General features: G+C 43.2%; 1 protein-coding gene across 1 annotated transcript in view; it reads right to left on the minus strand.

The window, feature by feature from the left end:
• Positions 1 to 2,729, minus strand: part of mansc1 (MANSC domain containing 1) — a 58,142-nt gene extending 55,413 nt beyond the window's left edge. The window contains exons 1-2 of the mRNA XM_065253372.2: positions 2,710 to 2,729; positions 2,442 to 2,530 (exon numbers count right to left, since the gene is read on the minus strand). Coding sequence (XP_065109444.1) covers positions 2,442 to 2,444 — 3 coding nt within the window. The 5' untranslated portion in view covers positions 2,445 to 2,530; positions 2,710 to 2,729. The remainder of the gene's footprint in view (positions 1 to 2,441; positions 2,531 to 2,709) is intronic.
• Positions 2,730 to 16,400: the final 13,671 nt, after the last annotated feature.

The following is a 16,400-nucleotide window of genomic DNA, read 5'->3' on the forward strand; positions in this document are numbered from 1 at the left end:
GTCTGATCTTTCCCTAACTTCACATGATTAATATAGTCCTGGACTGAACACATCTACATGTCAATAGTCACCAGTGTTGGGCAAGTTACTGAAAATTAGTAATTAGTTACAGTTACTAGTTACTTCTTTTAAAAGTAACTGAATTACTGTACCAGTTACTGTATATCAAAAGTAATTAGTTACTTAGAAAAGTAACTTTTAAGTTACTTTTATGTCTGCTTTTTAAATGTAAATATGAACAGTACTGAACAGTCAAACAATAAAATGATATGGATGGGCTATTTTACACGTAAGACTCTAATATATCACATACTGTAGGAGCCTATTTTGCTTTAGATTCAACCTTTGAATATTTTTGTTAGAAATTATCTTAATATGTAAACTTAGTTTATTTATGTATATCATTTAGACCATTTAGACAAATATTCTGCATGTTAAAATATATAATGTATTAACATTGTGTAGTGTCTCTATAAAAACTTGGAGACAATTGTGTCAACATGTCATATTTTCTAAAATAAATTATAATTTTTCTGATTTCATATTTATTTTAATAAGTTAGAAACGTCTCCGCTGTGTCCTGCTGACAGGCGCGATGAGCGTGCAGCAGATGAGGCAAATTATGGGTCCTCCGAAGGTTAGACTGTCTCATTTCAGTTCTCTTCGCAAACTTCTGAGCGCCTTGAAAGGCCGAGTGTTCACCTTTTATTGCATGCTTAGTAGGGTGCAGCCCTTGCATTGGAACACAGGGACTGCGCTCTTTGGTCATATATTGTTTGTTTTCTGTTGGATTTAAATGATACACAGGATTAAAGGAAGATATTTAATCAGAAAACGGAGTAGGCTACGTGGATTGTTTTGTCGGACGGACACAGAGCGAGTGGATTGTTTGTTCGGATACGGAGAGACTGAAACTAAAACTAAAAGCGAGCTCACACATACTATGGAGTTTTAACACAGGTGTACAGAGCAGTGTGAATATTTTAGTGGAAACAACAATCGCGGATCGTTCTCTTCCATGAAGCCGATGTAAACATCTAAGAATATATGAACATTTCTTAGATTTATTACCTTTGTGGACTACAAATGCAAGTTGATGTCATACTGCGATTGCTTGGTGAAGATAATTTACAAACATGAGACCGGATGGATTATGACTTGCGCACAATTTTTAAACAAAGGTATGTTGTCCCGTTTAGATTTTTTATGTTCATTCTATATGCACTGTCAGCTATGATGAAGTGTAATTAATCATTGCGCCGCCAACTACGGTCCTGCGACGTCAGATATGTCTTGTCTATTTTTTACAAAATAGAGTAACGCGAGTAACGAACTTATTTAAATTTCAGTAATTGTAATTGCGTTACTTGATTTAAAAAAATACTTCGTTACATGCTTGTTACTGCTAAAAGTAGTGGAGTTACAGTAACAGTTAGTTGCAACGCGTTACTCCCATCACTGATAGTCACTTATGATGCCAATAGTCAGTTATGGTCATAGCGCCACCAGCTGGTAACAGGAAGTAACATGTTTACAATAATAATGCAATGTCGGATTTGTCCCAAACATCACATGATTGATAAGAGTCCTGGACTGAACACATCTACGTGCCAATATTTACATGTAGTCACTCATACTCACACACACTCGCTCACTCTCTCTCTCTCTCTCTCTCTCTCTCTCTCTCTCTCTCTCTCTCTCTCTCTCTCTCTCTCTCTCTCTCTCTCATGCTATCTTACACGATGCTACCTCTCTGTCATTTGTAATTAGCAACCGGAAATGTGGCACATTATACTACACTTTTAAATGGTTCACCTATGTTTACATGCTTTAATGCCTATTTACTACTGTTCCCTTTAATTCTTATGCCACGGCGTGGCGGTGTCATGTGTGCGAGGGCCCTTCCATCACTGCTTGCAGTTTTAATTATATATGTGATTGAAATGCATTTGTAATATGACAGACTGAAGTGTTGTGGTGTTGATACTGCCGGTCGCTATGGAGACTGAGTGTCTAGTGTGTGTGGGCCATGTCGTGATGCAATCTTCATGAAATATACAACACATGAAAAAATTCAACATCCACAGCATATAATTAATGTTGTATGAAAGCCCGTCGTCGTGTGTCTTCGTGTACATGATGTAAATAATCTGCGATGGAAATTAAGGGATTTTATTTGCTTCATCGCATAACCAACAAACGATACTGAACGACTCAAAATACGAATGCGTCCCGTTTTCTCAGATCAATCACATTAAACCAGAAATATCCACATTTTAACAGCACAAAATCTTACACAAATAAACCAGGAAAAAAACGATCGAGGAATCACACAGCGAAATTAACTCACGAGCACAAACACATTTCTTAAGTGTTAATATTTCATTATATTTCATTTCACTGAATAAACCTTCAACAAATAAATGAGATGATTCACATACCATTAGATCTGTGTGCGTTGTGTGCGTGGATCAGTCGCTCATGTGACCCATTTCTGTGTCTTTGTCCTCCACTGGATGAAGATGATGATCTACACACACACACACACACACACACACACACACACACACACACACACAGAGAGAGAGAGAGAGAGAGAGAGAGAGAGAGAGAGAGAGAGAGAGAGAGAGAGAGAGAGAGAGAGAGAGAGAGATTCAATAAGTATGCATGCAGACAATAATTCATTATCTGACTGATTCACGTCTTTACATGTAAGCGGTTAGTATTGCGTGTCCTTCTTTGTGTTGTGACGGAGCAGCAGCAGATGATACACGATATATAAAGAACATTCTTTCACCAAATGAACGCCTAAATAAAATGTTTTTTTTTTTTAGGATTTTGTCGATGTCACTGAGTCGTTTTGGTGTGCTATGGTTATCAAGTTTTTTGTTGTATATAACATTTCAAATGTAGCCTATTTAAAGTGACAATTTCTATATTGCTGCAAATTGTTCCGTATAATCATTCATACCGTATTTAAAACACATTCTGTATTGAACACATGATTGTGTGCAGGAAGCCTAATTCATTAAATTCACAGGTTCGCGTGAATGTTGCTAGGTTACCTAGATAAGATAAAAGACAAAACGTGTCTACATTTACTGTATCATTTCTACACATTCATCATATTAAGTTTCTAGTGATCATGAAGACATTGATTAGCTTGCAGGTGTGTTTGATTAAGGTTGGAGCTAAACTCTGCAGGACACCGGCTCTCCAGGGTTGGGAGTGAAGAACACTGCCCTACCCAGCAAACAATGACCTGGCGGTCCGCCGGCGGTTTTTGGGCGGCACGAAGTCAGCGGCTTGACGCGGTCGGACCACTGTCGGGGCACCTTCGGCAAACGGACCTATGTAAAAAAGCTGTCGGTCTGCCGGCGTTTCTTGGGTGGCAAGCCACCAGTGGCAAGCCGCTAGGTTTCTGAAACTATAATTAAAATAATCTTAAGAAAATACATGAAAAACACTATTAGACTGCATATAGGGCTTATTTAACGAAATACATACATTTTTTTTTATATTTCAGTTTAAAAGAATTTTAAATAAAAAATGACAGAAATTAAGCGCACTATAAGTGTTTAATACAATATAGTCCACGTGCAGGCGTGGTAATTTGGACAAATATGAAATAAGACAACAAAACGAGTTTGTAATTTCATTATCATTTGAGGAGATTTTTAATTGTTGTAGTGATTATGTCAATGTGTGACTTTGCCATGACGCGTGTGCTGTGCGAGCTGAACACGTGCCCTTTTTAAAACAATAGGCTTGTTCGACTTCATGCGGCGCTGCAAGAACCGACAGCCGGATGACGTCAAAGTACCGCGAGAACGATTCGAGAACCCTGTCAACACACCCATGTGGGGCCCATATGGGATGGATATGGGCTAGTGAGTGGGCCCCATGTGGGCTGCCCAGATGGGGCCCAGTTAGTTTTGTCCGCGGGTTCCATGGTGGCCCCAAGGTGGGCTTTACATGGGCCCTAGCTAAAACCCACATGGGCAACCCAGGTTTCTCCCATCTGGGGCCCACGTGGGCTGATTATAGGGTCCCTGCTATTCTACCCATATGGGTAATAACCATTATTATGTGCTAAAAAAAAAATTTGGGGCTTATTTTACAGTCAGCCCTTACTTTAACAATTGTAAGATGATAATATGGTCTGGTGGACCCACCACATTATTAGGTTTTTAATTCAATACAGCCATAACAATTTATGTAAAAATACTTAACAGATATTTACTTTAGCTCAATATTACCAATGGTATATATATATAATTTATGGTTCTTATTCGCCATTTACCCCTGTGAGATCACAATTATGATCATATGTTTTTTTTTGTGAGAAAATAAGGAAATTCATTTATAAAAAAATGTTAAAAAATAGTTTCTTAGAACTTGATCAGAACAGGTGAAAGTGCTTGAAATGTAACAATTTTGTAACTGTGTGTGGGAATAGTAGTTGCAGAAAAAAAACATTTGCACATACAGACAAGACACACACAGACACACAAACACACACACACCAGGCCCAGTTAGGAGGAGGACACAGTTAAGTTTCATAGCACCTACAATTATTACTCTCGGGTTTAGTAGAGCCGAACACCTCATATGTAATAGTTATGTATAGGACGGTGTACCATGTGCAGTCATTGAAAATAAGTTATTTTTTATGTTCTTCACAGAAAATGAGCCACGGCCAATACGTTTGAGTTAAAAGAAATAATAACTTTTTCTTTTAGCAAACACTGAAAACTGGTCCCACAGACCTGAACACAACAAGCTACAATAACAAAGAGACCAGTAATACAATTAATGACATTTTTATTTAAGTAAATTTATAACAACATGCTTTTGCAATGTTCCCTCACAGCCACAGACAGAATTAGTTTCTTTCCACCTCAAATGAGCCTGAAGCCTGAAGTCCTTGTTGAGGGGTTGCCTGTCGGGCCTGTCTATTACCCCCCCCGGTCCCTAGCACCAATGAGCCACTTGGAGACCGCCTTCTCTGCATCTTTACGAGTGATTTGGCTGGTCATGGTGTTTCTCTTTAAGCCTCCTTCAAGAAAAAACAAATATAACGGTCACTTACTTCATATGTGCCAACACAACTCTCAGCAAGGACTGTAAAGACAACTATGTTAAGAAAAGCGCTATATAAATTAAGATTATTATTAGATATACACACATTCTCTTAAACACACAAGCTAAGCAACTGAAAGACATGTGCGATCACACTGCTTAGCCAGGACAACAAACAGTCCATTAAAGGGATAGTTCACCCAAAAATGAAAATTGTGTCATCATTTACTTACTCTCATGTTGCTACAAACTCACATAAATTTCTTTGTTCTGATGAATATGAAGGAAGATATTTTGAGAAATGATTGTAACCAAACCGTTCGTGGACCCCATTCACTTCCATTGTAGGAAAAAAGAATACAATAGAAGTAAATGTGGTCCATGAATGCTTTGGTTACAAACATTTCTTAAAATATCTTCCTTTGTGTTTTTCAGAACAACACAATTTATAAAGGTTTGTAACAACATGAGGGCGACTAAATGATGACAGAATTTAAATTTTTGGGTGAACTATACCTTTAACAATATTTCAAATCGACCTGTTTATAATCAGGGTATTGTGACACCTTTCTATTATCGGTACAACTTAAAACATTATCCACATGCACACCTACCATATATAACTTCATACAGTTTTAAGGACTTGAACTCTCTCTTTCCATTTCGGCCCAGAAAGTTATACTGCCTGGATAGGCCATGGTCTAGAACATGGGTCACCAAACTAAGGCCCGCGGGCCGAATCAGGCCCGCCACCCCCCTTTGACCGGCCCCCCAGCCCCTCTGCCCCCCAATACTTGAACCAGCCCAATGAGGCAATTTTATTTTTGGAAAGTAATAACATGTTCGCATCTGGTATTTTGTTGATTTTTTAAAGTTAAAAAATTATATTTAGTTATAAAATTAACTATATGCACGTGATCAAGCGGTGACAGACAGCGCACGTGCAGATAACTGTCACAGAACTGGAAGTGTTCAGGACGGCAAAATAGCTAGCGTTAAAAAAAAGTTGATAAGAGAGTTTTCAAAGAACAGTGGACCAACAATGATTTTTTTGTTCAGTGTAAGAACCGTGCAGTTTGTATTATATGTAAAGAAAGTGTGGCAGTTTTCAAAGAACATAATCTGTGTCGTCATCATGAAACCCGCCACAAAGAGTATGCTAGCTAGCGAGGGTAAGCAAGAGAAGAAAGGATTTGGAGGATGAAAGGCGTACTGGCCGCACAAAAGAATGTATTCCTTCACCAAACTCAGGTAAACCAGGCTGCTGTCCGAACTAGCTATAAGGTAGCTCACCTACTAGCTACCCATGGAAAGCCGTTTACTAATGGGGACTTTGGCTGTGCCAGGCCAGTTATCTCTACTGCTGGTGGTCATACAATTGGTCTGGGTCATACAATTATATATAGCTGACCCGGCCCCCCATGACAGTCAGGAACGATAATCTGGCCCCCAGAGAAGAAAGTTTGGTGACCCCTGGTCTAGAAGGAAGGTCATCATTCTTTTTGTGGCCTCGTCAACAGTTCCCCCTCCTATGTCAGTCACAGCTGCAACCTGAGGGAGAACAAAGGCAACACAAAGCAAATTTATCTACAGTATATTGCTCACTGGAGTAAACCACTCAACATGAAAAAACTGCCAGAACCATATGTTTGAGCTAGTGGTGGAACTGTACATGTATTCGTATTGATCCGAAATGATACAGGCTTCATGGTTCGGTGCATGAATATACACGGAGAATACACGGTATAAAAATAAATAAAACTTGCGTGCAAATTAATTCAATGCGGCACATTGTGCTTTTGTCAAACTGTAACCTACAACTGTCACCCAACCAAAATCTCTCTCTCTCTCTCTCTCTCTCTCTCTCTCTCTCTCTCTCTCTCTCACACACACACACACACACACACACACACACACAGTTTAAAAGCAAAAAATATTTATCCAACCGCATTTAAAACCAGTCTGTCGGTGACGTCTTTTGGAAATTTATCATATTACATTGGTTTTCATTTCTTGAACAGAGCACTAATCTGTTCATTTTTAAGTTACACATTCTAAACTGATTAAAAAAGAAAAATCAAATGTTTTTAAAGGTAGTAGTATTATTTTATACAGAAATAAAGTATTTATAATTCAGATGAGAATAAAGTTAGTGTTAAATAAAATAAAGGAAAACAAATATATTTGTCAGGAAAAACTTCGGAGTCAAGTGCAAGTTAACAATATTTATTTAGAAAAATAGAATGAGAGATCTGGAGAGCAAAGTCACTGGTAGATCCACACACAGCACACACCCGTTGACTCACTCTGGAAGATAACACTACTGTGGGAATGAAGCACTCCCACAGTAGGAGAGAGTGAGTCGGCGCTACACGATAATCCAGTACAGATCCGAAGGGAGAGAGAGAGCCACCCACGCACTCCGTCGAGAACACCAGCACAGTCACCACACGCAACAGAGGGATGAAACACGCCGCCCTGAAGGTGGATGACAGGCGGAGATGGAAGATGGTAAATCCAAGTTCTCAGACGGGTAATCCACTGTGAAATCCTGATGTAGAAGAGCCACCCAGAAACCACTGGTCACCGCCTAAAAACAAAGCGAACCAGCGGTTCCGAGAAACAACAGTCGTAAGAGTCAATGTAATCCACAATGGTAAAAAGGTGTACTCCACTCACGGGTGATGATGCAAACCGGAGAGAAACAGAGACAGCTGGTGTACCGCCTAGAAACGAAGCGAACCAGCTGTACCGAGAGACAAACAAAGTCAATGAGTTCCAGTAATCCACAAGCGAGCGGTCCGGGCGAAGACGAGTCCCCGAACGCCGAAAACCAAACCTGGGGTAACAAGAGGAAGAGACAGAGAGCGACTGACAAGACAAGGCAGGGCAGCAGGACTGTGATAAAACAATGAGCGCGCAACGAAAGACAGGACTACGTGCAATATAAAGGAAAAGGTAAACGAGACACCGCCGGTGAACAATTACCGAAACAAGGGGGCGGAGTTAGTGAACACACGAGGAACCGGCACCACAGGTAAACAACACACACACACAGATCACACAGCCATCGATCACCCAGCAGTCATGACAGTAGCCCCCCCTCCACGACCGGCACCAGACGGACCGGGAGACTCACCCTGTCGCCGACGGAGGTCCTCGATCAGCCCAGGATCCAGCAAATCCCGACCCGGAACCCAGCTCCTCTCATCAGGACCGTATCCTTCCCAATCCACTAAATACTGAAATCCTCTGCCCCTGCGGCGGGAGTCTAGTAACCTCTTAACAGTATAGACAGGGGCACCATCCACTAGACGAGGGGCGGGGGGATTAGGGGCAGAGACAGGAGGGTTATAGCGAGCAAACATCACAGGTTTAACCTTGGATACATGAAAAACAGGGTGAACCCGACCAAGAGAAAGGGGTAACTTAAGCTTTATCGTCACCGGATTAATGACCTTAGAAATACTGTATGGCCCAATGAATCTCGGAGCCAGCTTACGAGAAGGCTCACGGAGAGACAGATCCTTGGTAGAAAGCCATACCTTTTGACCACAAACGTAACGGGGTGGAGGTCGCCGATGACGATCAGCTGCAGCTTTGGTTCATCTGGAATTAGATAATAACAGTGTCTTAGCTCTCCTCCAGGTGCGTCTGCACCTGCGTACGAAAGCTAAGGCAGACGGAACCGCTGCCTCGGGCTCCTGTGATGGAAACAGGGGAGGTTGATAACCGATGGAAAGTTCAAATGGGGATAAATTGGTAGACGTAACGGGAAGAGAATTATGAGAATACTCAACCCACGGGAGCTGATCACACCAGGAATTCGGATATTGTGACGACAGACAGCGGAGCGTTCTACCGAGATCCTGATTAGCCCGTTCGCATTGCCCATTGGTCTGCGGGTGATAACCAGAAGACAAGCTGGCCGTGGCGCCAATTTGTCTACAAAACTCCTGCCAAAAACGAGAGATGAACTGAGGACCCCTATCTGACACTACGTCAGTCGGAATACCATGTAACCGAAAGACGTGATTAATCAAAACCTGAGCCATCTCTTTTGCAGAAGGTAGCTTGGGCAGGGGAATGAAATGAACCGCCTTCGAAAAACAATCCACCACAGTTAGAACAACAGTGTTACTATTAGATGCCGGTAAGCCAGTGACAAAATCAAGGGCTATATGAGACCAGGGGCGGGAGGGCACGGGCAAAGATTTAAGCAGACCAGCGGGTGGTAAATTAGATGCTTTATTACGAGCACAAACCGAACAGGCTAGTACAAACTGTCTGACGTCAGTGGACATAGAAGGCCACCAAAAACGCTGACGGACGGCAGCCAACGTTCTCCTAATACCTGGATGGCCGACAAACTTGGACTCGTGACCCCACCGGATGACATCGGAACGTAACCGCTCAGGAACCCATAGGCGACCCGCTGGACACCCCTCTGGAACTTCCCCCTCCCGGCCGGCCTCTCTCACCCGCTGTTCGATTTCCCATACGAGGGCGCCGACCACCCTCCCCTCCGGGAGAATGGTCTCCGCCCTCTCCGAATCGGACTTCTCGAACAGACGGGAGAGAGCATCAGGTTTGGTATTTTTCGAGCCAGGCCGGTACGAGAGGGTGAAGTTGAAACGATCAAAGAAGAGTGCCCAACGAGCCTGCCTAGATGTTAGTCTTCTGGCCGAACGGATATATTCAAGATTTTTATGATCCGTCCAGACCAGAAAGGGCTCCGAGGTTCCCTCCAACCAGTGACGCCATTCACCCAAAGCGAGTCTAACCGCCAACAGCTCCCGATTCCCTATGTCGTAATTACGTTCTGCTGGGTTTAACCGGTGAGAGAAAAAAGCACACGGATGTACTTTCCCATCAATAGACGATCGCTGTGATAAAACGGCGCCTACCCCGACATCAGATGCATCCACTTCCACTATAAATTGTTTAGCCGGATCGGGAATAGAGAGGACAGGCGCAGAGATGAACCGGGACTTTAACACATCAAAGGCCTCCTGAGCCTCTCTATTCCAACGGAAACATACGTTAGGTGAAGTGAGAGCAGTAAGAGGCTTAGCGATCTGACCAAAATTTCTGATGAAACGCCGATAAAAATTGGCGAACCCCAGAAATCGCTGAAGCTCCTTCCGAGTGTCGGGTACTGGCCAATCGGCAACCGTCTTAACCTTAGCGGGATCGGGACGAATCTCTCCCTCTGCAATAACAAAACCCAGAAACGAAACCGACTTCCTGTGGAACTCGCACTTCTCCGCCTTAACGAATAGTTGATTCTCTAAAAGCCGTTGTAAAACCATGCGAACGTGCTGAGTGTGTATCTGCATGGAGGGAGAAAAGATGAGAATGTCATCGAGATACACAAAGACAAATCTGTTAATCATGTCACCCAGCACTTCATTGACCATGGTCTGGAAGACAGCTGGAGCGTTACAAAGACCGAACAGCAGAACGGAATATTCCCAGTGTCCTGAGGGTGTATTAAAGGCTGTCTTCCACTCATCGCCCTCTCTAATACGTACCAAGTGATAAGCGTTGCGCAGATCTAGCTTGGTAAATACGCGCGCTCCCTGTAATAACTCGAATGCTGATGACATTAATGGCAAGGGGTACTTATTCTTAACAGTAATGTCATTCAGCCCTCGATAATCAATGCACGGACGAAGAGACCCGTCTTTCTTCTTTACAAAGAAAAATCCAGCACCAGCTGGAGACGAGGAGCCGCGAATGAGACCGGCTTTAAGAGCGTCATTAATGTATTTATCCATAGCCTCTCTTTCCGGTTTAGCTAGGGAAAATATACGACCCTTAGGCGGAGAAGTGTTGGGAAGTAGTTTGATCTCGCAATCATACGACCGATGAGGAGGCAGAGAAGTGGCCCGGGACTTACTGAAAACCTGATACAGATCCGAGTACTCCGCCGGGACTCCTGAGAGATCGATAGCCGGAACCTGCGAGACAGAACAAGAGACAAGAGAAGGAGCAGGACCAAGACAAGAAACATAACACGAAGACTTCCAAGATAACACAACATTGTTCTGCCAATCAATGTGAGGATTATGTTTGGATAACCAGTCATGACCTAAAATGACTGGTGATTGTGAATCCTCTAAGATGTAAAACTCAATCTCCTCACGATGATTGCCAGAAACAAACAAACTCACAGGGGGTGTGCGGTGCGTGATCACAGCCATATGCTGGCCCTTCTATGTCCAGGCAGACAAAGGAGAGGAGAGAGGGATGAATGGTATACCCCAGGACTTGGCCAACCCAGCATCCAAAAGACACGCCTCCGCACCGGAATCCAGCAACGCCTGTGAATGGAAGGAATTAATGATGACAGGAAGTGTTGTGCTGCTTACGGGAGACTTAAATGACGATGCCCACCGAGACTCCCAAGTTCATCGGTGGGCGTGAGCTTTTTACCGGACATGTGGCCGCCAGGTGCCCCGGCATGCCACAATATAAGCAGAGGCCATTAGACAGACGACGATTTCTCTCACCAGCAGAGATACGAAACTTGCCCAGCTGCATAGGCTCCTCGGAGGGCGTCTCTGAAGCGGTCTCCCCTGGTTCCGACATCAGATGGCGAAATGAGCGACGCAGATCTCTCTGCCGATGGCGAGACTCAACCCTCAGAGCCAGATCGATGGCAGCTTCCAGTGACGTGGGTGGCTCCCTCAGTGCAATCTCGTCTTGAATGCCCGGTGTGAGACCCTCGAGAAATTGCGCTCTTAATGCCGCGTCGTTCCAGTTGCAGCAAATAGCGAGAGTCTTAAATCTTATAGCAAAGTCCGTAACGGAGTCATTACGTTGCCGTAATCTCACCAACTCAGCCGCTGCCATGTCCCCCTTGAGTGAGCGATCAAACAATTTTAACATCTCCTCCTCAAGAGCCTCGAATGAAAATGTAAAAGGAGCTTTAGCCCCCCAGGCGGCCATACCCCAGTCTCTCGCTCTTCCCGTGAGTAACGTCAGAACATAGGCCACCTTGGAAGTGGATGAAGAAAATTGACGGGGTTGGAGCGCAAAGACGAGAGAGCACTGTTGCAAAAAGGATCTGCAGGTGTTGGGGTCGCCATTGTAGGTGGGGGGTGTTGCCGTGTGTGGCTCCCGTTCAATCGAAACGGCTCCTCCGGATGAGGCTGGAGCTTCATAGTGAGGAGTCACTTGGTCCAAGCGATTGCTGAGCTCCTTAAGTTGCTCAGACAAGATACTGAAATCTCTGGCAGCAGCAGACAATAATGATGAATGTTGATCGATGGCCGCCCCCTGCTGGTGAAGGGCGGTCTGCACCTCCAGACTCTCTAAACTTGCTGACTCCATTAGTGGCGCGCTCATCTGTCAGGAAAAACTTCGGAGTCAAGTGCAAGTTAACAATATTTATTTAGAAAAATAGAATGAGAGATCTGGAGAGCAAAGTCACTGGTAGATCCACACACAGCACACACCCGTTGACTCACTCTGGAAGATAACACTACTGTGGGAATGAAGCACTCCCACAGTAGGAGAGAGTGAGTCGGCGCTACACGATAATCCAGTACAGATCCGAAGGGAGAGAGAGAGCCACCCACGCACTCCGTCGAGAACACCAGCACAGTCACCACACGCAACAGAGGGATGAAACACGCCGCCCTGAAGGTGGATGACAGGCGGAGATGGAAGATGGTAAATCCAAGTTCTCAGACGGGTAATCCACTGTGAAATCCTGATGTAGAAGAGCCACCCGGAAACCACTGGTCACCGCCTAAAAACAAAGCGAACCAGCGGTTCCGAGAAACAACAGTCGTAAGAGTCAATGTAATCCACAATGGTAAAAAGGTGTACTCCACTCACGGGTGATGATGCAAACCGGAGAGAAACAGAGACAGCTGGTGTACCGCCTAGAAACGAAGCGAACCAGCTGTACCGAGAGACAAACAAAGTCAATGAGTTCCAGTAATCCACAAGCGAGCGGTCCGGGCAAAGACGAGTCCCCGAACGCCGAAAACCAAACCTGGGGTAACAAGAGGAAGAGACAGAGAGCGACTGACAAGACAAGGCAGGGCAGCAGGACTGTGATAAAACAATGAGCGCGCAACGAAAGACAGGACTACGTGCAATATAAAGGAAAAGGTAAACGAGACACCACCGGTGAACAATTACCGAAACAAGGGGGCGGAGTTAGTGAACACACGAGGAACCGGCACCACAGGTAAACAACACACACACACAGATCACACAGCCATCGATCACCCAGCAGTCATGACAATATTGATCTGAAATATAGCAAATTAATTTTTAATTCATTCAGGTACAATCACCCAGACCTGCAAACTCACGCACGCGTGGGGGGATGTTACCCCAGCTCTATTTTTGTGATTTAAATATGAAAATGACAAATTTCTGACTGTGACTTAACAAAAATCAGCATACTTTATCAAAAATCTATTTTAAAACATCCTTGAGGCTTAAAGAGAATGACACATTTAAAAATATTTTTATTTACAACTCACGGAAATGCCTGAAAGTGTTGTGAAGCATGACACTGAATAAAGAATAACAAAAGACAGACAGACATGAAAAAAAGAAGTAATATTTTGCTGATTTTCGCGAAAGCTTCGTGCGACAGAGCCACTTTGTCCTCAGCCGGCGTCTGTGCAAGGTTGACGATGACGGGCCATTGTGAATGGCACTGAGTCCTCCACCAAAGTGCCCAGAACCATTGCCTGAAAGTAAATTAAAATCAATTAAATGTAACCTTGCAAACTATCATACATAGGACTAATATGTTAAAACAACGTGTCTTCATACTGTATGGGTGATATGCAGTGAATATCAAAAATACATTTCTGTTTAATAATTATAATAATAATACATTTTATATGTAGTGCTCCTTACATTGAATAAACAATCTTACAAACTAATAAAGTGCTAGTGTTCATAATGTAAATTCAACTAACAACACAATGTAAAGATTTCATTGACAGACTTTGATGCAAAATGCAGCCCTTTATTATACAGAAATTGGCTGTTGGTGTATTAGCCTAGATTAGCTTGCCAGATTGTTTCTAAACAGCCCTATGTTGTTAAAAATTACTGTTTACCAGGTATAAAGCCACCAGGAATGAATGGGGCTAGGCTAAATCCTAACACATTCACAAAGATTAAATGCATGCATTAAAAAAAAGATAGGTATGTATTAATTAGTCTAAGTTGAGATAAGCACATAGTAAAATATTGAAAAACAGTGTTTTCCTTTAACGTTACTCTCGCATCAGCTGTTGTGTAAACAGTCACATTTACCCACATGGCGAATGACTGCCTATGCAAGCGCGCACCACAGCCACCATAATGAATTAGTTATTCAGGGTAACGTTAGCTCATAATTCGAGTAATAGCCGTATATCTCGGAACTCAGGGCAGAGCACCCGGGTAACGATAAGCCTAGCTAGCGTTACTTATGTTAAGGTTACAACTTCCACTTGTCATGGTAAATTAGCTAACATTAGTCATTTTGCTCGAAGCATAGGCAAACTTAATGCAAGGTCTATTTGTACTACCCGACGTTGACTCGTTCCTAAAAATACAATATAAGCGGTAGCTAACGCTAATTAAATCAAGCAAACAAATCGTTGTTTTTGCTCCAAAAAAGTTGACTTACGTCGAATAAGATGGTTCCTTCACATTAAAAGTGCCCATCAGACTCTTCAGGATTCTGGAGGAAGTGCTAAGATTCCGATTGGCCCAGAGAAAAGCAGGTGCTAAGATTCCGATTTGCCCAGAGAAATGTCAATTATAAGAATTATCCAATAATGTTTGGCAATTCTAGCCCGCATGGCATGCAGTTGAAGGGCAGCCTCCCGACCCCCTTCACCTCCCCAAAAAAAAAAAACTCTCCGGTTCAACGCGATTCACGTGAATGACCCAATTGACCAAGAAAACAGCGATTGTCGCCGAAAAGCGATAAGTTTGCAGGTCTGATTACCAAACATATCTAAACAACCAAGAAATATATTTTTGTCTTTTTATTAATTTAATTAATAAACTAATTATATTAAAATATTGTCAGTGCACTACAAATAAACTGGTTATGTGCCTTTATTAATAAAACTTAACATTTTCTTAAAATTAAATTAAAAATACAAGGTTTAAGACATTTATTTTACTTTGGTGGTATGCAAAAAAAATGCAACTAAAAATAAAATGCTTTTCTTTTTTATTGCTTTTCCCTCCATTGTACCAAACTAGTACCGAACCGAGATGTCAGAGCCAAGGTATGAACCGAACCGTGACTTATGTGTCTGTTCCACCCCTAGTGTGAGCACACCTGGGGAGTTTCAGATCAATTTCACTAAAAAAGCCCCCCAATAACAATTTAATTGAGAGACTTACATACATACCAATACCCTAGACTTAACATACATACCAGTTCAGACATAAAGTTTGGGTTTGCCAGTTTTTCCTCCATGATTTCCACATCCCTAACTGTCTTTAGGGGGAGGCCCTCTGGGGTAGAAGAGACCGTGGTGCTCATGCTGCCACGCTGTTGTAGAAGCGTTTGTAGTATCCTCCCCTGGATTCTTTGTGTCTCTTTCATCTCCTCAAGCAATGTTAAGATGCGAACAAACATGTTGTCCCTGATTTGTCTTCGAGGGGTTTCTGGTGACGTGGTGGTAGGTTGAAACATTGGGCCTTCTAAGGTTACCCAGAGGTGGTGGAACTGTCGGCCTAGTAGATGGTGGTGAAGACCTGAGGGTGGATGGAGGCGGTGCAGGTGTCTGCACAGACCTGAGTGTGGATGGAGGCGGTACAGGTGTCTGCACAGACCTGAGGGTGGATGGAGGCAGTGGAGGTTAGGGCTGCACGATAAATCGCATGTGAGCGTGATGCGCATCTCATCAGTAATGACGGTTCCTTGATTAGTAGTAAATCGCCATCAGCTGTTTTCAGATGGAGCGGCATTTACTACACAGAGCCGTAGTTCACTAACAATCGGGTCAATTTTGCAGTAATTATTGCGGACGTTTCGCCTGCGACATGTATGCGATATGGCCCAGCTTGTCAGGGAACTACGGCTCTGTGTAGTAAATGCCGCTCCATCTGAAAACAGTTGATGGCGATTTACTACTAATTAAGGAACCGGCATTACTGAAATGATGCGATTCATCGTGCAGCCCTAGTGGAAGTGTCTGCACAGACCTCAGGGTGGATGGAGGCGGTGGAAGTGTCACAGACCTGAGGGTGGATGGAGCCTGTGCAATGTACAAAAATCCACACTGTAAAAATCCTGTACAACAACAACAACAAACAAAAAACTCACACAA

The sequence above is a fragment of the Paramisgurnus dabryanus genome, chromosome 1, assembly GCF_030506205.2.
Source record: "Paramisgurnus dabryanus chromosome 1, PD_genome_1.1, whole genome shotgun sequence".
Lineage (NCBI taxonomy): Eukaryota > Metazoa > Chordata > Actinopteri > Cypriniformes > Cobitidae > Paramisgurnus > Paramisgurnus dabryanus.